The 24894-nt window shown below is 43.5% G+C and overlaps 1 protein-coding gene across 1 annotated transcript in view; it reads right to left on the minus strand.

Annotated features, from left to right (window-relative positions):
• Positions 1-316: 316 nt before the first annotated feature.
• Positions 317-24894, minus strand: part of dhx36 (DEAH (Asp-Glu-Ala-His) box polypeptide 36) — a 49911-nt gene continuing 25333 nt past the window's right edge. The window contains exons 13-25 of the mRNA XM_041876722.2: positions 22458-22545; positions 21740-21795; positions 21580-21644; positions 15587-15730; positions 15090-15207; positions 11009-11281; positions 10851-10937; positions 10648-10731; positions 10433-10532; positions 9680-9767; positions 3466-3586; positions 1397-1549; positions 317-1317 (exon numbers count right to left, since the gene is read on the minus strand). Of these exons, the coding sequence (XP_041732656.1) occupies positions 1093-1317; positions 1397-1549; positions 3466-3586; positions 9680-9767; positions 10433-10532; positions 10648-10731; positions 10851-10937; positions 11009-11281; positions 15090-15207; positions 15587-15730; positions 21580-21644; positions 21740-21795; positions 22458-22545 (1602 nt within the window). The 3' untranslated portion in view covers positions 317-1092. The remainder of the gene's footprint in view (positions 1318-1396; positions 1550-3465; positions 3587-9679; positions 9768-10432; positions 10533-10647; positions 10732-10850; positions 10938-11008; positions 11282-15089; positions 15208-15586; positions 15731-21579; positions 21645-21739; positions 21796-22457; positions 22546-24894) is intronic.

Raw genomic sequence — 24894 nt, forward strand, 5'->3', positions numbered from 1 at the left:
ATCTGGTTTATGTACCAACTGTTTCTTAGTTGGATAACACAGATGTACATTTATCATGGCTGTTTTAATAAGGACCCAATTCAGGAAAGTTTTAGATTCTGGAATATGTATTACAGCTGCTACTAACTTAACTTCAATCTGATCGCCCCTTTTCTGCTATGCACCTCAAAGGCAATATTTCCACGGTCGTAGAGATCGCATTCAAGGTAAACGCTGCAGATGTCGGCTCAATTAGAAATTCCCTTTAAATGTCAAGCGCGCTATAATGTGAATCTCTCCCACTTCACGCCAACACTAGAAAAGACTAACGTCACACTGCAATAAGGTCAGCTTTAATGGTTCAGCTTTAGGGAGAAAGATTAATATTTGAACAAAAACTGAAAAGAAAACAACGTGAATATTACAACATAAGAATGTAAGCCAAGTAGGCCATTTGACAATGTCAAGCAATATCAACAAAACAGCATTCAGTACAATTTACTTTTACATAACATTGTTCATAACGAATGCAATACTGCAAAAATACATTGTCAGCCACTGCTCAGCCTTTTCCAGTTGGCTTATAGAATTAAATTAAAATGGTTGGCGTTTGGGGACAGCGTTCAGACCAGTCCTTGATTTCTTCACGCACCATCCTGACTGTACATGGGTGGATTCCAATCTAATGGAAATGTGTAAATGTGCCTAAGACATAGAGATCTCTACTTGGAAACACATTTTCGCATGAACATTGCCATTGAGGGCTTCTACCATTTTATAGTAGCCAACTGGGTGTGGATTCCTATGGGAGTCATCAGCCAATGACCAGAGAGCATTGTCTTCTTCAAATTGGTTTGCCTAGTTGTTAAATGGCGTTAAGCTATATCGCCACCATCTAGTGGCCACAAATGAATGATACACAATATTTAGTTTAAGACTCCAGCACTGCAAGTGGCGGTAAATCACCGACATTAGCTTGACACTTTATTCAAACACAAAAAGAAGAACATTTACGTTCAAATGGAGATAGACGCCATTATTTCAGAGATACAAAGTTGAGACCTCTTTCCATCTCTCTCTCTTTTCTCTGGGTTGAGAAGAGATGCACCATCTTTAGTACTCATCATCATCATTGCTGTAATACTGGCGACGTCCTCTAGGGGCAGTGTTCCTCCAACTAGTGTTAGCCGCGTTAACATTGGGCCTCTCCTGGGTGGTGATGAGGTCTATGATGGCTGTGATGACAGCACAGTCTTTGGATTGGCGGTCGCTCCAGTCCACAGGGGCGGGGCTTCGGATCTTCTCTTCCAATAGAGAGTCCAGCTCCTTCTTCAGATTCTACAAGGAGAGGCAGATAAGGAAAACGGTCAGGTGTGTGTGTTTGTTTGCGTGTTTGTGTGTGTGTGTGTTCGTGTACCTTGACGAGGTGAGCGATGCGTGCGGGGGACTGGAAGACGATCCAGTCATCCACAGCGATGGTCTCCTGGTCCTGATCCATCTGGATGGTGACGTCACCTCCGAAGAACAGCAGGGAGAACGGAGATACCTCCGTACAGTCGTACAGGAAGATCTGGAGACAGACAGCGACACAGCATTAACACACACACATACAGGAAGATCTGGGCACAAATCAAATGTTATTTGTCACATGGTTGGTAAACAACAGGTGTAGACTAACAGTGAAATACTTTATTACGGGCCGTTCCCAACAATACAGAGAGGTAAAAAGAGAAATAATAGAACATAATAACACGAGGAATAAATCCACAATGAGGAACGATAACTTGGCTTTATACACGGAGTACCAGTACCAAGTCGATGTGCAGAGGTACGAGGTAATTGAGGTATATATGTGTATATATAGGTAGGGATAAAGTGACTAGACAACAGGATAGATAATAAACAGTAACAGCAGTGTATGTGATGGGTCAAAATAGTTAGTGCAAAGAGGGTAAATGCAGATAGTTAAATAGTTAACCAATAGCTACCCGGACTAACTAAGATACCATGCGGTGGCAGAGAGAACAGTCTATGACTTGGGTGGCTGGAGTCTTTGACAATTTTTAGGGCCTTCCTCTGACACCGCCTGGTATAGAGGTCCTGGATGGCAGGGAGCTCGGCCCCAGTGATGTACTGGGTCGTACGCACTACCCTCTGTAGTGCCTTACGGTCGGATGCCAAGCAGTTGCCATACCAGGCGGTGATGCAGCCAGTCAAGATACTCTCTATGGTGCAGCTGTAGAACTTTTTGAGGATCTGAGGTTCCATGAATCTTTTCAGCCTCCTGAGGGGGAAAGGTGTTGTCGTGCCCTCTTCACGACTGTCTTGGTGTGTGTGGACCATGATCATTCCTTAGTGATGTGGACACCGAGGAACTTGAAGCTCTTGACCGTCTCTACTACAGCCCCGTCATTTGCTGTAGTCCACGATCAGCACTGCCAGGTCTCGGACCTCCTCCCTATAGGCTGTCTCATCGTTGTCGGTGATCAGGCCTACCACCGTTGTGTCGTCAGCAAACGTAATGCGTAATGCGCCACGGAGTCGTGGGTGAACAGGAAGTACAGGAGGGGACTGAGCACGCACCCCTGAGGGGCCCCCGTGTTGAGGGTCACAGTGGCGGATGTGTTGTTGCCTACCCTTACCACCTGGGGGCGGCCCGTCAGGAAGTCCAGGATCCAGTTGCAGAGGGAGGTGTTCAGTCCCAAGGTCCTTAGCTTAGTGATGAGCTTGCAGGGCATTATGGTGTTGAACGCTGAGCTGTAGTCAATGAACAGCATTCTCACATAGGTATTCCTTTTGTCCAGGTGGGAAAGGGCAGTGTGGAGTGCAATAGAGATTGCGTCATCTGTGGATCTGTTAGGGCGGTATATGAATTGCTCTCATGCATGGTTCAGTGTTGCTAGCCTCGAAGCGAGCATAGACGGTATTTAGCTCGTCTGGTACGCTCGCATCACTGGCTGGGTTTCCCTTTGTAATCCGTGATAGTTTGCAAGCCCTGCCACATCCGACGAGCGTCAGAGCCGGTGTAGTAGGATTCGACATTTCCGCCGCCAGTAGCCCTTCTCTGCTCTAACTGATAACATTCAGTGCGGCAGGGTAGAAAGAGGACAGACTGTTGTGACTGTTCCTCTTCCCTGGTACTGTCTGCGAGCTTTGATGTGCCAGGGCCTTTGGGAGGGAGTTGAAAGGCACTGGTTTAAATCAAATATTAATAATGTCTAAAAATGGCACCAGAGTTAACCTTTACCCCCCCCACTCAGTGAAACAGTCACAAACAACACTCCGCTCTGGCTGGAACTCACAACATCCCTCACCCTCTGGTGTATCCTACTAAATGCATCGGGAGCACGCATAATCAAAAGATTGGTACTCATTATTCTGCGATAGGAAATAAAAGTTCTGAGAAAACTGTGATTTTGGAGTGAACCATCTCTGTAAGGTTAAATGGTCCAACAGTGCTGTATGTGTGCTGTACCGTATACTCACACTGCTGGTCCTCATCTTGAGGTGATAGATGAGCCATGTGTAGTTAAACTGGGTCTCCTCAGCATTCACTGACTTGGGGTGGATACACACCTTCCCATCAGTTTTAGTGTACACCCTCACCCTGGAGAGGAGAGAGGAGGGAGGGGGGGTGTATTACTGTGTGTGTGTGTGTGTGTGTGTGTGTGTGTGTGTGTGTGTGTGTCCTTTACACACAGATGTGTGTGGTATTGTCCGTAGCTACAGAATAACGTTTTATGACTATTGATCTTTGGCTAAAGTTTTAATCTAAATACAACTAACTATCAGTGCACTGCCTCAAGGCTTGATCGTAGGTCTATTTCGCAGCTGTCTGCTAAGTGTGATGATGAGTTATTGATGCATCTGTCTGGCTGGCTGGCTGGGTTTTGGGCATATGGTCTGCCATCCATTGTGGGCTGGGGATCTTCTCAGGTACAAATCAATAGGAAGTTGACAAAGAGTACTTTTCAGGTCTGAGTGAATTTCACTTCCTCTGCAGAATCTGGGGTGTCCTCTTGTCACTGCCAGTGTCTGTCTGTACTAGTGCTGAGCGATTAGTGTTTTTTGAGGTCGTTTTGGTTCGATTATTAAAAAATTACCACGGTTTTCGGTTTCGATAATTTTTTTAAACATTAAAGGCTCTCTGTGTTGCGTCGTGCTTAAGAACATCCCTTAGCTATGGTATATTGGCCATACCCCCTCGGGCCTTATTGCTTAATTAACATTCATTTATTCACATTACTTTAATAAAATATTCAGTGTTGTGTATATTACATTAGTTTTATTTGATGACTTTATTATTTCATTCCAAGTCATCATCTCATCTCTATAGAGCTGCAGCCTGTGGTGTCTGACTAAATCACTATTTTAGTAGTTCTTCAAAGTAAATGAGGCATATAGTACTTTTATGACAGCTGAATACCAACTACCAATCACTTAGATCATGTATTTTCAGGTAGAAATACCTCATTAAGCAACAGCTGCTCTCTATATTCGCTCATGATCGCGCACTCTTCCCTCTTCCGTAGTAGCAGTTGTAAAATAAATACAGACTGGACAAGTAGATGCGCAATGGATTATGGTCATTGTAGTTAATTACCACGTTTTATGTGCTAAACTATGTCGAATATCGGCCTGTTGTAAACTACAGCTACCTACTACATCACACAATTCAGGCTGGGTCTGATTGATCTCTAGAGAAACTGTGCGATGGGCACATTGAGCTCACCGATAAAAACAGAACCAAATGGAATTCAAATAACTGAACCGACGTCGGCCAATTAGTGGTTTAAAAAAAAAAAAATAACCGACATTTTGGTTAATCGTTCAGCACTTGTCCCTGGTAGCTAATGGGTGTTATAGCTAATGGGTGTTATATGTGAGTGCTATATAGGAGTGAGTGATATATACGAGTGAGTGCTATATACTGTATGAGTGAGTGCTAAAGTTGAAGTCAGAAGTTTACATACATGTAGGTTGCAGTTATTAAAACTCATTTTTCAACCACTCCACAAATTTATTTTAAAAAAACTATAGTTTTGGCAAGTCGGTTAGGACATCTACTTTGTGCATGACACAAGTAATTTTTCCAACAATTGTTTACAGACAGATTATTTCACTTATAATTCACTGTATCACAATTCCAGTGGGTCAGAAGTTTACATACACTAAGTTGACTGTGCCTTTAAACAGCTTGGAAAGTTCCAGAAAATTTGAGTAAATTGGAGGTGTACCTGTGGATGTATTTCAAGGCCTACCTTCAAACTCAGTGCCTCTTTGCTTGACATCATGGGAAAATCAAAAGAAATTAGCCAAGACCTCAGAAAAAAATTGTAGACCTCCACAAGTCTGGTTCATCCTTGGGAGCAATTTCCAAAAGCCTGAAGGTACCACGTTCATCTGTACAAACAATAGTACGCAAGTATAAACACCATGGGACCACGCAGCCGTCATACCGCTCAGGAAGGAGACGCGTTCTGTCTCCTGGAGATGAACGTACTTTGGTGCGAAAAGTGCAAATCAATCCAAGAACAACAGCAAAGGACCTTGTGAAGATGCTGGAGGAAACAGGTACCACAGTATCTATATCCACAGTAAAACGAGTCCTATATCGACATAACCTGAAAGGCCGCTCAGCAAGGAAGAAGCCACTGCTCCAAAACCGCCATAAAAAAAGCCAGACTACGGTTTGCAACTGCACATGGGGACAAAGATCATACCTTTTGGAGACCTGTTACAGGTCGCTCCTACCAGGTGGCGTGGCGAGAATCTGTCTCCGCACCACGTGCTCTCACCACTGGTGTCCCCCAGGGCTCAGTTCTAGGCCCTCTCCTATTCTCGCTATAAACCAAGTCACTTGGCTCTGTCATATCTTCACATGGCCTCTCCTATCATTGCTACGCAGACGACACACAACTAAATCTTCTCCTTTCCCCCTTCTGATAACCAGGTGGCGAATCGCATCTCTGCATGTCTGGCAGACATATCAGTGTGGATGACGGATCACCACCTCAATGCTGAACCTCGGCAAGACGGAGCTGCTCTTCATCCCGGGGAAGGACTGCCCGTTCCATGATCTCGCCATCACGATTGACAACTCCATTGTGTCCTCCTCCCAGAATGCAAAGAGCCTTGAAGTGACCCTGGACAACACCCTGTCGTTCTCCGCTAACATCAAGGCGGTGACCCGATCCTGTAGGTTCATGCTCTACAACATTCGGAGAGTACGACCCTGCCTTACACAGGAAGCGGCACAGGTCCTAATCCAGGCACTTGTCATCTCCCGTCTGGATTACTGCAACTCGCTTTTGGCTGGGCTCCCTGCCTGTGCCATTAAACCCCTACAACTCGTGTGTTCAACCTTCCCAAGTTCTCTCACGTCACCCCGCTCCTCCGCACACTCCACTGGCTTCCAGTTGAAGCTCGCATCTGCTACAAGACCATGGTGCTTGCCTATGGAGCTGTGAGGGGAACGGCACCTCCGTACCTTCAGGCATGAACAGTCCCTACACCCAAACGAGGGCATTGCGTTCATCCACCTCTGGCCTGCTGGCCCCCCTACCTCTGCGGAAGCACAGTTCCCGCTCAGCCCCGTCAAAACTGTTCGCTGCTCTGGCACCCCAATGGTGCAACAAGCTCCCTCACGACGCCAGGACAGCGGAGTCACTCACCACCTTCCGGAGACACTTGAAACCCCACCTCTTTAAGGAATACCTGGGATAGGATAATGTAATCCTTCTACCCCCCCCTTACCCCACAAAAAAATAAATAAACATATTGTAAAGTGGTTATCCCACTGGCTATAAGGTGAATGCACCAATTTGTAAGTCGGTCTGGATAAGAGCGTCTGCTAAATGACGTAAATGTAAATGTCTGATGAAACAAAAATAGAACTGTTTGGCATAATGACCATCGTTATGTTTGGAGGAAAAACGGGGTGTCTTGCAAGCCGAAGAACACCATCCCAACTGTGAAGCACGGGGGTGGCAGCATCATGCTGTGGGGGTGCTTTGCTGCAGGAGGGACTGGTGCACTTCACAAAATACATGGCATCATGAGGAAGGAAAATTATGTGGATATATTGAAGCAACATCTCAAGACATCAGTCAGGAAGTTAAAGCTTGGCCGCAAATGGATCTTCCAAATGGACAATGACCCCAAGCATACTTCCAAAGTTGTGGCAAAATGGCTTAAGGACAACAAAGTCAAGGAATTGGAGTGGCCATCACAAAGCCCTGACCTCAATCCTATAGAGAATGTGTGGGCAGAACTGAAAAAGCGTGTGCGAGCAAGGAGGCCTACAACCTGACTCAGTTACACCAGCTCTGTCAGGAGGAATGGGCCAAAATTCACCCAACTTACTGTGGGAAGCTTGTGGAAGGCTACCCAAAATGTTTGACCCAAGTTAAACAATTTAAAGGCAATGCTACCAAATACTAATTAAGTGTATGTACACTTCTGACCCATTGGGAATGTGATAAAAGAAATAAAAGCTGAAAGAAATAATTCTCTCTACTATTATTCTGACATTTCACATTCTTAAAATTAAGTGTTGATTCTAACTGACCTAAGACAGGGAATTTTTACTAGGATTAAATGTCAGGAATTGTGAAAAACTGAGTTTAAATGTATTTGGCTAAGATGTATGTAAACTTCCGACTTCAACTGTATATGTATGTGTGTATGTGTGTGTGTGTGTATATATATATATATAGATAGATAGATAGGAGTGAGTGCTATATACTGTATGAGTGAGTGCTATATACAGTGAGGAAAAAAAGTATTTGATCCCCTGCTGATTTTGTACGTTTGCCCACTGACGAAGAAATGATCAGTCTATAATGTTAATGGTAGGTTTATTTGAACAGTGAGAGACAGAATAACAAAAAAATAAAAAAATTAAATGCATGTAAAAAAATGTTATAAATTGATTTGCATTTTAATGAGGGAAATAAGAATTTGACCCCCTCTCAATCAGAAAGATTTCTGGCTCCCAGGTGTCTTTTATACAGGTAAAGAGCTGAGATTAGGAGCACACTCTTAAAGGGAGTGCTCCTAACCTCAGCTTGTTACCTGTATAAAAGACACCTGTCCACAGAAGCAATCCATCAATCAGATTCCAAACTCGGCAGGTAGCTTAGTGGTTAAGAGCGTTGTGCCAGTAACCGAAAGGTCGCTGGTTCTAATCCCCAAGCCAACTAGGTGAAAAATCTGTCGGTGTGCCCTTGAGCAAGGCACTTAACCCTGTATATGTGCTTTCTTACATTTACATTTTTAGTCATTTAGCAGAAGCTCTTATCCTCTCCACCCCTGGGCTCCCGAGTGGCGCAGTGGTCTAAGGCACTGCATTGCAGTGCTAGCTGTGCCACTAGAGATCCTGGTTCGAATCCAGGCTCTGTCGTAGCCGGCCGTGACCGGGAGACCCATGGGGTGGCGCACAATTGGCTAAGCGTCGTCCAGGGTAGGGGAGGGAATGGCCGGCAGGGATGTAGCTCAGTTGGTAGAGCATGGCGTTTGCAACGCCAGGGTTGTGGGTTCGATTCCCACAGGGGGACAGTATAAAAAAAATATAAATAATAATAATAATAATGTATGCACTCACTAACTGTAAGTCGCTCTGGATAAGAGCGTCTGCTAAATGACTAAAATGTAAAATGTAAATGTAATTGCTCCTGTAAGTCGCTCTGGATAAGAGCGTCTGCTAAATGACTAAAATGTAAATGTAAGAAAGCACATATACATGCCCGTCTGAAGTTTGCCAATGAACATCTGAATGATTCAGAGGAGAACTGGGTGAAAGTGTTGTGGTCAGATGAGACCAAAATTGAGCTCTTTGGCATCAACTCAAGTCGCCATGTTTGGAGGAGGAGGAATGCTGCCTATGACCCCAAGAACACCATCTCCACTGTCAAACATGGAGGTGGAAACATTATGCTTTGGGGGTGTTTTTCTGCTAAGGGGACAGGACAACTTCACCGCATCAAAGGGACGATGAACGGGGCCATGTACCGTCAAATCTTGGGTGAGAACCTCCTTCCCTCAGCCAGGGCATTGAAAATGGGTCGTGGATGGGTATTCCAGCATGACAATGACCCAAAACACACGGCCAAGGCAACAAAGGAGTGGCTCAAGAAGAAGCACATTAAAGTCCTGGAGTGGCCTAGCCAGTCTCCAGACCTTAATCCCATAGAAAATCTGTGGAGGGAGCTGTAGGTTCGAGTTGCCAAACGTCAGCCTCGAAACCTTAATGACTTGGAGAAAATCTGAAAAGAGGAGTGGAACAAAATCCCTCCTGAGATGTGTGTAAACCTGGTGGCCAACTACAAGAAACGTCTGACCTCTGTGATTGCCAACAAGGATTTTGCCACCGTACTAAGTCATGTTTTGCAGAGGGGTCAAATACTTATTTCCCTCATTAAAATGCAAATCAATTGATAACATTTTTGACATGCGTTTTTCTGGATTTTGTTGTTGTTATTCTGTCTCTCACTGTTCAAATAAACCTACCATTAAAATTATAGACTGATCATGTCTTTGTCAGTGGGCAAACATACAAAATCAGCAGGGGATCAAATACTTTTTTCCCTCACTGTATATATATATATATATATATATAGGAGTGCTAAATATATATGAGTGAGTGCTAAATATATATATAGATAGGAGTGAGTGCTACTGTAAGTTCATGCTGACTCACGGTCTCTTCTTGCTGCCACTGGGTTTGATCATGGCCACTTTGGGGTAGAGACCTGCCACTATCACAGCCTTGATCAGCTTCTCATTCTCTGAGGGAGAGACACAGAGAGAGAGAGAGAGAGTCAGACATGGAAAGAGAGATAGGAGCTAGAGAGAGAGAGAGGAGAGAGAGAGAGAGGAGCGAGCGAGAGAGAGAGAGAGAGAGGAGAGAGAGAGAGAGGAGCGAGCGAGAGAGAGAGAGAGGAGCGAGAGAGAGAGAGAGAGGAGCGAGCAAGAGAGAGAGAGAGAGGAGCGAGAGAGAGAGAGGAGCTAGAGAGAGAGAGAGGAGCGAGCGAGAGAGAGAGAGAGGAGCGAGAGAGAGAGAGAGAGGAGCGAGCAAGAGAGAGAGAGAGAGGAGCGAGAGAGAGAGAGAGGAGCGAGCGAACGAGAGAGAGAGAGAGGAGCGAGCGAGAGAGAGAGAGAGGAGCGAGCGAGAGAGAGAGAGAGGAGCGAGCAAGAGAGAGAGAGAAGCGAGAGAGAGAGAGAGAGAGGAGCGAGCGAACGAGAGAGAGAGAGGAGCGAGCGAACGAGAGAGAGAGAGGAGCGAGCAAACGAGAGAGAGAGGAGCGAGCAAACGAGAGAGAGGAGCGAGCGAACGAGAGAGAGGAGCGAGCGAACGAGAGAGAGAGAGAGAGAGAGGAGCGAGCAAACGAGAGAGAGAGAGAGCAGAGAGAGAGACTAGCAAATTGTAGAAAAATACATCCAATCAGTTCACCCGAGTTGATGTTAGAGTCAGGGTCTTTGGCGTTCTTGCTGCTGATGAAGCCAGCCCCCAGCAGGTGCTCAGCAAACTGAGCCTTCATGTTGTGCAGCATCTACAGACAGACAGACAGGTCACAGGTTAGATAGACTCATTCTCAATATGAAGCGAAGGCTGCATCCCAATGGTGGTTTGAAATTGATATCTGATTGGTGGGCCATGAGAATCACCTGGAGTGTATTGGCTGACAGGAAGTTGTCCCAGCAGAACTCTCGTTCAAACTTGTAGCCGCGTCGCTTAGCTTCCTCCCAGCCCTGACAGATTAACACAGTCAAGTTAGCAATCCTTTAAATAGAATGAACCATTGATATTATTCCATTGGGGAGATATGAGCGAGACCTCTAATGATGTAGGTGGGAAAAGAGGATCTTACTGTGAAAGCATAGATGATGGTGAGGTGGTCACTCTTTGAGTCTCTGGACAGAGTTCTTCTCCTCATGTCTGCCACCTTCTCCTTACCCTGAGAGAGAAAGAGATTTGAGCACCTAAATGTGTGCGAGTGTGTGTGCCTGCGTTGGTGCGTGTGATTACCATTGGTATGAAGAAGGGGTCCTTGAAGCTGAGAGAGGCAGCGATAGTGAGGACAGGGTCCAGACAGCCCAGCAGAGCTCCGAACAGAATCAGCTTCCCGATGTGAGGCTCTACAGGCAGCCTGGCCAAGTGGAACCCCAACGGGGTCAGAGCCTCTGAGCGGTCCAGGGCATTGAGGTCCATCAGGTGTGTGATGGCCAGAGTGATAGCCTCCTCTGTAGGAGGGTCCAGAGCTTTCCTCAGGAACTCCGCTATTGGACCCAGCTTGAGGATCTAGAAGGAGCGGGGAGAGAGAATTAGACAAACTACATCAAAAGCAACTTAGGGAAAAGTCAACAGCTTGACTTGATCAGAAACGAATGGGAAAGAGACCAGTCTAAATGTTAGACCTAACAGGAAATCCACCTCTACACAGAGAGCAGTAAGTCAACTCTTCACTACCAGACATACTACAGTCTGTACTATGTCACCGTTCCCTGTAGATCCAGCACATTAGTGTGTGTGTGTGTGTGTGTTTGCGCTGGGCAATATGGACAATTATCCATATAGCGATAAAGTGCATGAATTGATGCAATAACGATAAATAGAAGCATATGTTTATAACATTAATGTGCACCACAGTTTATAACATTAATGTGCACCACAGTTTATAACATTAATGTGCACAACAGTTTATAACATTAATGTGCACAACAGTTTATAACATTAATGTGCACCACAGTTTATAACATTAATGTGCACCACAGTTTATAACAATGTGCACCACAGTTTATAACATTAATGTGCACCACAGTTTATAACATTAATGTGCACAACAGTTTATAACATTAATGTGCACAACAGTTTATAACATTAATGTGCACCACAGTTTATAACAATGTGCACCACAGTTTATAACATTAATGTGCACCACAGTTTATAACATTAATGTGCACCACAGTTTATAACATTAATGTGCACAACAGTTTATAACATTAATGTGCACCACAGTTTATAACATTAATGTGCACCACAGTTTATAACATTAATGTGCACCACAGTTTATAACATTAATGTGCACAACAGTTTATAACATTAATGTGCACAACAGTTTATAACATTAATGTGCACCACAGTTTATAACATTAATGTGCACCACAGTTTATAACAATGTGCACCACAGTTTATAACATTAATGTGCACCACAGTTTATAACATTAATGTGCACAACAGTTTATAACATTAATGTGCACAACAGTTTATAACATTAATGTGCACCACAGTTTATAACAATGTGCACCACAGTTTATAACATTAATGTGCACCACAGTTTATAACATTAATGTGCACCACAGTTTATAACATTAATGTGCACAACAGTTTATAACATTAATGTGCACAACAGTTTATAACATTAATGTGCACCACAGTTTATAACAATGTGCACCACAGTTTATAACATTAATGTGCACCACAGTTTATAACATTAATGTGCACCACAGTTTATAACATTAATGTGCACCACAGTTTATAACATTAATGTGCACCACAGTTTATAACATTAATGTGCACCACAGTTTATAACATTAATGTGCACCACAGTTTATAACATTAATGTGCACAACAGTTTATAACATTAATGTGCACCACAGTTTATAACATTAATGTGCACCACAGTTTATAACATTAATGTGCACCACAGTTTATAACATTAATGTGCACAACAGTTTATAACATTAATGTGCACCACAGTTTATAACATTAATGTGCACCACAGTTTATAACATTAATGTGCACCACAGTTTATAACATTAATGTGCACCACAGTTTATAACATTAATGTGCACAACAGTTTATAACATTATTGTGCACAACAGTTTATAACATTAATGTGCACCACAGTTTATAACATTAATGTGCACAACAGTTTATAACATTAATGTGCACCACAGTTTATAACATTAATGTGCACAACAGTATATAACATTAATGTACACCACAGTTTATAACATTAATGTGCACCACAGTTTATAACATTAATGTGCACCACAGTTTATAACATTAATGTGCACCACAGTTTATAACATTAATGTGCACCACAGTTTATAACATTAATGTGCACCACAGTTTATAACATTAATGTGCACCACAGTTTATAACATTAATGTGCACCACAGTTTATAACATTAATGTGCACCACAGTTTATAACAATGTGCACCACAGTTTATAACATTAATGTGCACAACAGTTTATAACATTAATGTGCACCACAGTTTATAACATTAATGTGCACCACAGTTTATAACATTAATGTGCACCACAGTTTATAACATTAATGTGCACCACAGTTTATAACATTAATGTGCACCACAGTTTATAACATTAATGTGCACCACAGTTTATAACATTAATGTGCACCACAGTTTATAACATTAATGTGCACCACAGTTTATAACATTAATGTGCACCACAGTTTATAACATTAATGTGCACCACAGTTTATAACATTAATGTGCACAACAGTTTATAACATTAATGTGCACCACAGTTTATAACATTAATGTGCACCACAGTTTATAACATTAATGTGCACCACAGTTTATAACATTAATGTGCACCACAGTTTATAACATTAATGTGCACCACAGTTTTTTTTATTATTATCCTTTAAACTACTACTACTAGTTTGATGGTTGTAGACATCAATTGTCCCATTAACCATCAATCACCCATATTAGCAAACTTATTTCATTTCAAACTCCACATTTCTCTAGTATAGGCTACTTATTGTAATGCCTGCGATAAGTGATCGGTGTCGATAATTGAAGTTTATCGCCCCAGCTCTAGTGTGTGTGTGTCTGTGTGTGTACCTGCTGAGGTCAGCTTGTTGACAGCCGTTCTCCCTCTAAAAGATGTGATTAGTGTAATAGGCACCAAACACACTGATTAACACACACACACACACGTTATCCCATTAGGGGAATGGGAGACCAGCTATTACCACACCAACTCTGCCTTTATGTTCCCCAACAACAGGATGGAATGGGTGGAAGTGAGAGGGAAGTGTTGTGTATTGACAGAGAGACCAACAGATGTTGAGTAAGTTTGTGTGTAATAGCGTTTAAAAGTTTCTATGACAGAAATCAGCTTCTGGACATCAGAACAGCGATCACTGACCTTGATTTGGATGGAAATGTGTACTTCAACGAGCAAAAAGACCGCCATTGCCCAAAAAGACCGCCATTGCCCTCTGTTCTACTGACGAACGTGCAGTCACTGGAGAACCAACTGGATGAGCTCCGTTCAAGACTATCCTATCAACGGGACCTGAAAAACTGTAATGTCCTATGTTTCTCAGAGTTGTGGCTGAACAAGGACATGGATGTTATTCATCTCGCTGGTTTTTCTATGCATCGTCAAGACCGGACGGCAGACTCGGGTAAGACGAAGGGAGGAGGGGTGTGTCTCTTTGTTAACAACAGCTGGTGAGCGATGTTAAGGAAGTCTCGTGTTTTTGCTCGCCCGAGTTAGAATACCTCAAGACAAGCTGCAGACTATAATATTTAAAAAATAGTTTATCTATATTATCTTTACTGTTGTCTATTCACTTTACCCCTACCTATATGTACATAGATGTCTCAATGACCTCGTATCCCTGCACATCGACTCAGTACTGGTACTCCCTGTATATAGCCATGATATTTTCTACTCTCTGTATATAGCCATGTTATTTTCTACTTCCTGTATATAGCCATGTTATTTTCTACTTCCTGTATATAGCCATGTTATTTTCTACTTCCTGTATATAGCCATGTTATTTTCTACTTCCTGTATATAGCCAAGTTATTTTCTACTCCCTGTATATAGCCAAGTTGTTTTCTACTTCCTGTATACAGCCATGTTATTTTCTACTTCCTGTATATAGCCATGTTATCTTTACTATTGTTATTGACTGTGTATTTATTCCTCGTGTCACTATTTGTACATTTCTCTTTAACTGCATTGATGGAAAAGGACCAGTAAGTAAGCATTTCACTGTTAGTCTACACCTGCTGTTTACCAAGCATGTGAAATAACACCAGAGGCGCACACACACGTTACCTTGATCTGCAGACACAGTTCCTCCAGTGGCGTGCGCATGATCTCAGGTAGCTGGTAGGCATCTAGTAGACTGGCCCTCAGGCCATTATACAGGTGATAACACTTCCCTGGACACACCCTGCCAGCGTGCGTGCACACACACACACACACACACACACACACACACACACTCCATTAGCTAACGTGATTATTCTGACAGTGTAATGTAGCCCTTATGACAGAGTGTTGAATTAAAGTGTTAGTGGCTAATTGGGCCTTGAGCACAGTCACACTGTAGCTGCCACGACTAGTGGAGCGCTAACTGTGCCCTGGCTCAGTCTGAACACACACTGTTCCATAGCTCTGATGAGGCCCATACGGAGCAGATAGTCAGAGTTAACCAAGCTGCACTCATCAACACAGAAACAAATGGCGGGAGAAAGATAGGAGAGGCAGAGGGGTGAGAGAGGGAGAGAGACAGACAGAGAAGAGAGGGGGAGACACACTCAGAGACTGACCTGCCAGCACGTCCTCTCCTCTGTTTGGCGTTGGCTAGGCTGACCCACTCCGCAGTCATCGTGCTGATGTTGTTCTGAGTGTCAAAGTGAGTCTCCTTAATCTTTCCGCCATCTATCACAAACACCACATCATCTATGGTAATACTGAGTGAGAGAGAGAGAGAGAGAGAGAGAGAGAGAGACAAAGAGAGAGGAGGGGTGTGGGGGGGGACTTTATTAAGACAGCCAAGTAATCCAAGGCAGCTTGATGAGACACACACACACACTTGCTCCCTCTCTAACTCTGTGAAACACATGTAAAAATAAATATGGTGTCTAAATGTATCCTGCTGTTGAGAGAGAGTGAGGTCAGTAATGTTTGTCTCATCTGTTCCGTCTGTTCTTGAATTCATTAAAAGTGCATTTTTTAAACAGGCTGTCGCCCTGGCTAGGGATGGTCTTTTGAAATGTTTTGAGTGTTCGAATTTTTGAGTACCCAAATGAAAAAAACATATATACATTACCAGTCAAAAGTTTTAGAACACCTACTCATTCAAGGGTTTTTCTTCATTTTTACTATTTTTTACATTGTAGAATAATAGTGAAGACATCAAAACTATGAAATATCACATATGGAATCATGTAGTAATCAAAAAAGTGTTAAACAAATCAAAATATATTTTATATTTGAGATTCTTCAAATAGCCACCCTTTTCCTTGATGACAGCTTTGCAGACTCTTGGCATTCTCTCAACCAGCTTCATGAGGTAGTCACCTGGAATGCATTTCAATTAACAGGTGTGCCTTGTTAAAAGTTAATTTGTGGAATTTATTTCCTTCTTAATGCATTTGAGCCAATCAGTTGTGTTGGGACAAGGTAGGGGAGGCATACAGAAGATAGCCCTATTTGGTAAAAGTCCAAGTCCACATTATGGCAAGAACAGCTCAAATAAGCAAAGAGAAACAACAGTCCATCATTACTTTAAGACATGAAGGTCAGTCAATACAGAACATTTCAAGAACTTAGAAAGTTTCTTCAAGTGCAGTCGCAAAAACCATCAAGCGCTATGATGAAACTGGCTCTCATGAGGACCGCCACAGGAATGGAAGACCCAGAGTTACCTCTGCTGCAGAGGATAAGTTCATTAGTTACCAGCCTCAGAAATTGCAGCCCAAATAAATGCTTCACAGAGTTCAAGTAACAGACATCTCAACATCAACTGTTCAGAGGAGACTGTGTGAATCAGGCCTTCATGGTCGAATTGCTGCAAAGAAACCACTACTAAAGGACACCAATAATAAGAAGAGACTTGCTTGGGCCAAGAAACACGAGCAATGGACATTAGACAGGTGGAAATGTATCCTTTGATCCAAATTGGAGATCTTTGGTTCCAACCGCCGTGGCTGTGTGAGACGTGGTGTGGGTGAACGGATGATCTCTGCATGTGTATTTCCTACCATAAAGCATGAAGGAGGAGGTGTTATGGTGTGGGGGTGCTTTGCTGGTGACACTGTCTGTGATTTATTTAGAATTCAAGGCACACTTAACCAGCATGGCTACCACAGCATTCTACAGCGATACGCCATCCCATCTGGTTAGTGGGACTATCATTTCTTTTTCAACAGGACAATGACCTAACACACCTCCAGGCTGTGCAAGGGCTATTTTACCAAGAAGGAGAGTGATGGAGTGCTGCATCAGATGACCTGGCCTCCACAATCACCCGACCTCAACCCAATTGAGATGGTTTGGGATGAGTTGGACTGCAGAGTGGAAAAGGAAAGCAGCCATGCTCAGCATATGTGGGAACTCCTTCAAGACTGTTGGAAAAGCATTCCAGGTGAAGCTGGTTGAGAGAATGCCAAGTGTGCAAAGCTGTCATCAAGGCAAAGGGTGGCTATTTGAAGATAAAATATATTTTGATTTGTTTAACACTTGTTTAGTTACTACATGACATCTATATGTGTTATTTCATAGTTTTGATGTCTTCACTATTATTCGACAATCAGCAATTGTGGGTTCGATTACAGTCTCAAAATGGCCAGAAACAAATAACTTTCTTCTGAAACTCGTCAGTCTATTCTTGTTCTGAGAAATGAAGGCTGTTCTATGCGAGAAATTGCCAAGAAACTGAAGATCTCGTACAACGCTGTGTACTACTCCCTTCACAGAACAGCGCAAACTGGCTCTAACCAGAATAGAAAGAGGAGTGGGAGGCCCCAGTGCACAACTGAGCAAGAGGACAAATACATTAGTGTCTAGTTTGAGAAACAGACGCTTCACAGGTCCTCAACTGGCAGCTTAATTAAATAGTACCCGCAAAACACCTGTCTCAACGTCAACAGTGAAGAGGCGACTCCAGGATGCTGACCCTCTACGCAGGAGTTGCAAAGAAAAAGCCTCAGACTGGCCAATAAAAAGAAAAGATTAAGATGGGCAGTCTGAGATATGGCTTTTTCTTTGCAAGTCTGCCTAGGTCGTCAGCATCCCGGAGTCGCCTCCTCACTGTTGACGTTGAGACTGGTGTTTTGCGGGTACTATTTAATGAAGCTGCCAGTTGAGGACCTGTGAGGCGTCAATGTCAGCCGTTTCCAGCTACAATAGCCATTTACAACATTAACAATGTCTACAGTCGTGGTCAAAAGTTTTGAGAATGACACAAATACTAATTTTCACAAAGTCTGCTGCCTCAGTTTTGATGATGGCAATTTGCATATACTCCAGAATGTCATGAAGAGTGATCAGATGAATTGCAATTAATTGCAAAGTCCCTCTTTGCCAAGAAAATGAACTTTAATCCTAAAAAAACATTTCCACTGCATTTCAGCCCTGCCACAAAAGGACCAGCTGCCATCATGTCAGTGATTCGCTCGTTAACACAGGTGAGAGTGTTGACGAGGACAAGGCTGGAGATCACTCTGTCATGCTGATTGAGTTAGAATAACAGACTGGAAGCTTTAAAAGGAGGGTAGTGCTTGAAATCATTGTTCTTCCTCTGTTAACCACGGTTACCTGCAAGGAAACATGTGCCGTCATCATTGCTTTGCACAATAAGTGCTTCACAGGCAAGGATATTGCTGCTAGTAAGATTGCACCTAAATCAACCATTTATCGGATCATCAAGAACTTCAAGGAGAGAGGTTCAATTGTTGTGAAGAAGGCGTCAGGGCACCCAAGAAAGTCCAGCAAGCGCCAGGACCGTCTCCTAAAGTTGATTCAGCTGCGGGATCGTGGGCACCACCAGTGCAGAGCTTGCTCAGGAATGGCAGCAGGCAGGTGTGAGTGCATCTGCACGCACAGTGAGGCGAAGACTTTTGGAGGATGGCCTGGTGTCAAGAAGGGCAGCAAAGAAGCCACTTCTCTCCAGGAAAAACATTAGGGACAGACTGATATTCTGCAAAAGGTACAGGGATTGGACTGCTGAGGACTGGGGTAAAGTCATTTTATCTGATGAATCCCCTTTCCGATTGTTTGGGGCATCCGGAAAACACCTAGTCCGGAGAAGACAAGGTGAGCGCTACCATCAGTCCTGTGTCATGCCAACAGTAAATCATCCTGAGACCATTCATGTGTGGGGTTGCTTCTCAGCCAAGGGAGTGGGTTCACTCACAATTTTGCATAAGAACACAGCCATTAATAAAGAATGGTACCAACACATCCTCCGAGAGCAACTTCTCCCAACCATCCAATAACAGTTTGGTGACGACCAATGCCTTTTCCAGCATGATGGAGCACATTGCTGTAAGGCAAAAGTGATAACTAAGTGGCTCGGGGAACAAAACATCGACATTTTGGGTCCATGGCCAGGAAACTCCCCAGAACTTAATCATATTGAGAACTTGTGGTCAATCCTCAAGAGGCGGGTGGACAAACAAAAACCCACAAATTCTGACAAACTCCAAGCATGCAAGAATGGGCTGCCATCAGTCAGGATGTGGCCCAGAAGTTAATTGACAGCCTGCCAGGGCGGATTGCAGAGGTCTTGAAAAAGAAGGGTTAACACTGCAAATATTGACTCTTTGCATAAACTTAATGTAATTGTCAATAAAAGCCTTTGACACTTATGGAATGCTTGTAATTATACTTCAGTATACCATAGTAACATCTGACAAAAATATCTCATAACACTGAAGCAGCGAACTTTGTGAAGACCAATACGTGTGTCTTCTCACAACTTTTGACCACGACTGTGTATCTCATCAATTTGATGTTATTTTAATGGACAAATAAATTGCTTTTCTTTCGAAAACAAGGACATTTCTAAGTGACCCCAAACTTTTGAACGGTAGTGTATATACACTGCTCAAAAAAATAAAGGGAACACTTAAACAACGCAATGTAACTCCAAGTCAATCACACTTCTGTGAAATCAAACTGTCCATTTAGGAAGCAACACTGATTGACAATACATTTCACATGCTGTTGTGCAAATGGAATAGACAACAGGTGGAAATTATAGGCAATTAGCAAGACACCCCCAATAAAGGACTGGTTTTGCAGGTGGTGACCACAGACCACTTCTCAGTTCCTATGCTTCCTGGCTGATGTTTTGGTCACTTTTGAATGCTGGCGGTGCTTTCACTCTAGTGGTAGCATGAGACGGAGTCTACAACCCACACAAGTGGCTCATGTAGTGCAGCTCATCCAGGATGGCACATCAATGCGAGCTGTGGCAAGAAGGTTTGCTGTGTCTGTCAGCGTAGTGTCCAGAGCATGGAGGCGCTACCAGGAGACAGGCCAGTACATCAGGAGACGTGGAGGAGGCCGTAGGAGGGCAACAACCCAGCAGCAGGACCGCTACCTCCGCCTTTGAGCAAGGAGGAGCAGGAGGAGCACTGCCAGAGCCCTGCAAAATGACCTCCAGCAGGCCACAAATGTGCATGTGTCTGCTCAAACGGTCAGAAACAGACTCCATGAGGGTGGTATGAGGGCCCGACGTCCACAGGTGGGGGTTGTGCTTACAGCCCAACACCGTGCAGGACGTTTGGCATTTGCCAGAGAACACCAAGATTGGCAAATTCGCCACTGGCGCCCTGTGCTCTTCACAGATGAAAGCAGGTTCACACTGAGCACGTGACGGAGTCTGGAGACGCCGTAGAGAACGTTCTGCTGCCTGCAACATCCTCCAACATGACCGGTTTGGCGGTGGGTCAGTCATGGTGTGGGGTGGCATTTCTTTGGGGGGCCGCACAGCCCTCCATGTGCTCGCCAGAGGTAGCCTGTCTGCCATTAGGTACCGAGATCCTCAGACCCCTTGTGAGACCATATGCTGGTGCGGTTGGCCCTGGGTTCCTCCTAATGCAAGGCAATGCTAGACCTCATGTGGCTGGAGTGTGTCAGCAGTTCCTGCAAGAGGAAGGCATTGATGCTATGGACTGGCCCGCCCGTTCCCCAGACCTGAATCCAATTGAGCACATCTGGGACATCATGTCTCGCTCCATCCACCAACGCCACGTTGCACCACAGACTGTCCAGGAGTTGGCGGATGCTTTAGTCCAGGTCTGGGAGGAGATCCCTCAGGAGACCATCCACCACCTCATCAGGAGCATGCCCAGGCGTTGTAGGGAGGTCATACAGGCACGTGGAGGCCACACACACTATTGAGCCTCATTTTGACTTGTTTTAAGGACATTACATCAAAGTTGGATCAGCCTGTAGTGTGGTTTTCCACTTTAATTTTGAGGGTAACTCCAAATCCAGACCTCCATGGGTTGATACATTTGATTTCCATTGATAATTTTTGTGTGATTTTGTTTTCAGCACATTCAACTATGTAAAGAAAAAAGTATTTAATAAGATTATTTCATTCATTCAGATCTAGGATGTGTTATTTTAGTGTTCCCTTAATTTTTTTGAGCAGTGTATATCTATACATACACAGTGTATGTAACACTCAGTGTCTGTGATAATAGTAGGAAGCGTCTGTACAAAAAAAAGTATAGACACACACACACTAACAGAGTGTAAGGGATGGGAAAAAGGCACTAACAAAAATACACAAATATACACACACCTGGTCTCAGCGATATTGGTGGCAATGACAATCTTCCTGACTCCTGGAGGGGGCCTTTTGAACACCTGAAGAGGGAGACCAGTCAGAACAGACAACATCACTCCCTGGGTTATTAATGTTCTGTTCTGGGTGAAAGGAGTGTTTCTGAGACCATGCTCACCGAGGTCTGGGTGACAGTAGGCATCAGGGAGTGCAGGGGAATGATCACAAACCCATCTGAAACACAAGGTCAGACAAGGTTCAGACACACAGCGTGTGTGTGTATGTGTGTGTGTGTGTGTGTGTGGATAGGTGTGTGTGTGTGTGTGTGTGTGTGTGTGTGGATAGGTGTGTGTGTGTGTGTGTGTGTGTGTGTGTGTGTGTGGATAGGTGTGTGTGTGTGTGTGTGTGTGTGTGTGGATAGGTGTGTGTGTGTGTGTGTGTGTGTGTGTGTGTGTGTGTGTGTGTGTGGATAGGTGTGTGTGTGGATAAGTGTGTGTGTGTGTGTGTGGATAGGTGTGTGTGTGGATAGGTGTGTGTGTGTGTGTGTGTGTGTGTGTGTGTGTGTGGATAGGGTGTGTGTGTGTGTGTGTGTGTGTGTGTGTGTGGATAGGTGTGTGTGTGTGTGTGTGTGTGTGGATAGGTTGTGTGTGTGTGTGTGTGTGTGTGTGGATAGGGTGTGTGTGTGTGTGTGTGTGTGTGTGTGTGTGTGTGTGTGTGTGTGTGTGTGTGTGTGTGTGTGTGTGTGTGTGTGTGTGTGTGTGTGTGTGTGTGTGTGTGTGTGTGTGGATAGGTGTGTGTGTGTGTGTGTGTGTGTGTGTGTGTGTGTGTGTGTGTGTGTGTGTGTGTGTGTGTGTGTGTGTGTGTGTGTGTGTGTGTGTGTGTGGATAGGTGTGTACCTGATTTGAACATCTGCTGGGCCATGAGGAGGTCGTTGAGGCCACTGATGTTGTCCCAACCTGGCAGGAATACCAAGATGGCTCCTTCCTGGAACACAAGGACAGGACACACACACATCAACACAACACACACACATCCACACACACACTCAGAAACACATCAACACCCTCTGGCAACAGGCACATCAAAGCTTTTCCATTACAGTCAGAAACAAACAAACAAACAGGCCCTGAATAAACAAACATGACCTGAACAAACAAACAGGAACCTGAATTCTACAATTTTCATAAACATTCCCACTTTCTGTCATCTCAGCCAAGCCAGCCTCTCTCTGCTCGGAGTAAGCACACAAAGCCTTCTTCACACTGACTACACAGTCACATTAGGTAATTACACAAAAGAAGTGCCTCTGTTTTGGGGTTTTGGAATGAATAAAAGCCTAATTTGCTCAAAAGGGAACAAAAATCACACCTAAAAACCCAGAGCCACACAGAGACAAGGCCGAGCTAACCACAATCCACACAATTCAGAGGAGAATAGTGGCCATGTTAGCGTTAGTTTAGCTTTAATGGTGGTCTTAGGCTGCGTTTACACAGGCAGCACAAATCTGATATTTTTCCACTAATTGGTCTTTTGACCAATCAGATCAGCCAACAATTGGGCAAAAGATCAGAATTGGGCTGCCTGTGTAAACGCAGCCTAAAAGTGTACAGTAATTAGGTAGTTAGCTTAGTTGGCTTGTATCTTGGGTAGTCGTTTTAGCATCAGGGTTGGGGGCGATGTCATTACAATCCTGTTGAATTCATGAAAAGTAGTCCATTATTATGATTTATGAAGAGGACTTTTTGCCATTCATGAACATAATCTGGTACCTGAGCTGACTGGAGAGGATTGGGGGTCATTCCATGTCATTTCTTCAAGCCATGACACCCACCATCTCAGATTGTTCTGAAGTCATTTCTGTAGTTAGAACCAGATTAGATTATCCTGAAACATTATTCTGTTGACATTTAATTTAATTTGATTGCCAAATTGGACATTTTCATTTACAGGATTCATATAATCTTTAATAAATATAGTACCTAACCTTGGATTTGGACCATAATTATTCCTAACAACGAGTAAGACATGAGGAATCCAATAGAATTGTAAAAAGCCACCTCACGGGCAACCCACGCCAATCCCACCCAAACATTTAAATGAGCAAAAGCTATTAGTTGTCTATCCAAAGTTGCAAAGAAAATGTTGTGATCCATTTTATAAACGCAAGAGATCAGCAAAACGGATCAAATAAATCAGGAACAGCGACATCAAGTGGGCAAAACTTGGTACCTTCACATTCATTTATGGTAAATAATGCAAGCAACTTCAGTGATTAATTTCTTCTGAACAGGGTGGAAAAAAACATCACCAGATTCACAGTGTACATAGTATGGAGAAGCAATACTCCAAGCCGTAACTTCATACTACTTGTCAAACATTGAGAAGTGATAGTGTTTACTGGTTGTTGGGGTGGGATTGGCATAGGTGTGGGGGTTCCGATGGTGGCTTTTGACCATTTTATTGGATTCCTCATGTCTAACTCATTGTTAGGAAGAATTATGGTCAAAATTGGATGTTAGGTACTATATTAATCCTATAAATTAAAATGACCAATTTGGGTGCAATCAATTATCTTAATTTCTCAGATCAAATTATATTTAAACAAACTAATGTTTCAGGAATGCTAATCTTAACTGTTTCCAACTACAGAAACGACTTCAGAACAATCTGAGATGGAGGGTGTCGAAATCCTCTTTCTTGTGCTTTTTGAGGTGGAATGACTGATGTGATGGAGCAGCTGCAGGGTTCACATTACCTGAGCTGACTGAATTGAGATAGTGTTGTGATGGAGCAGCTTCAGAGACCGTTGTTCCCAGAGCTCTCTGCTTAATGCTAATGAATCCTAAACCTCCACCACACAAACCCAGGAGGGACACGTGACGCAGGTAACACGCCATGACACACGCAGACTGTAAGATAGCCGATTGGGTCATTCCTACCGTCCAGTGCCTTTTGGATCTCATAACTTTAGGGAAAAAAATTATATATTTTTGTATTCCATCAGAAAAAGGAGATGTTTGAAAAAACATATTGGTCGAGCTCAGGCATTTACTTTTTTTTGGTGCATTTTCCAACCTGTTTGGTGCATAATGCTAACAGCCTAGCTCTGTGAGTGAGGAAGATTGAGCTAGCATAACGGTGAACACTTGAACAGTGTTCTCTATCAAACATATATACAAATAAAAATTAATGAAATTTGGTTACTTTTCTCTATAATTTAGCCTAACATGGTGGACATTTAAAATGTGGACATACAGACTAACATGAAACATGGAGAAATAGATACAACTGAGTGTTCCATTTTATTTTGTTTTGCACCGTTGTTTTCCCACC

The sequence above is a fragment of the Coregonus clupeaformis genome, chromosome 5, assembly GCF_020615455.1.
Source record: "Coregonus clupeaformis isolate EN_2021a chromosome 5, ASM2061545v1, whole genome shotgun sequence".
Lineage (NCBI taxonomy): Eukaryota > Metazoa > Chordata > Actinopteri > Salmoniformes > Salmonidae > Coregonus > Coregonus clupeaformis.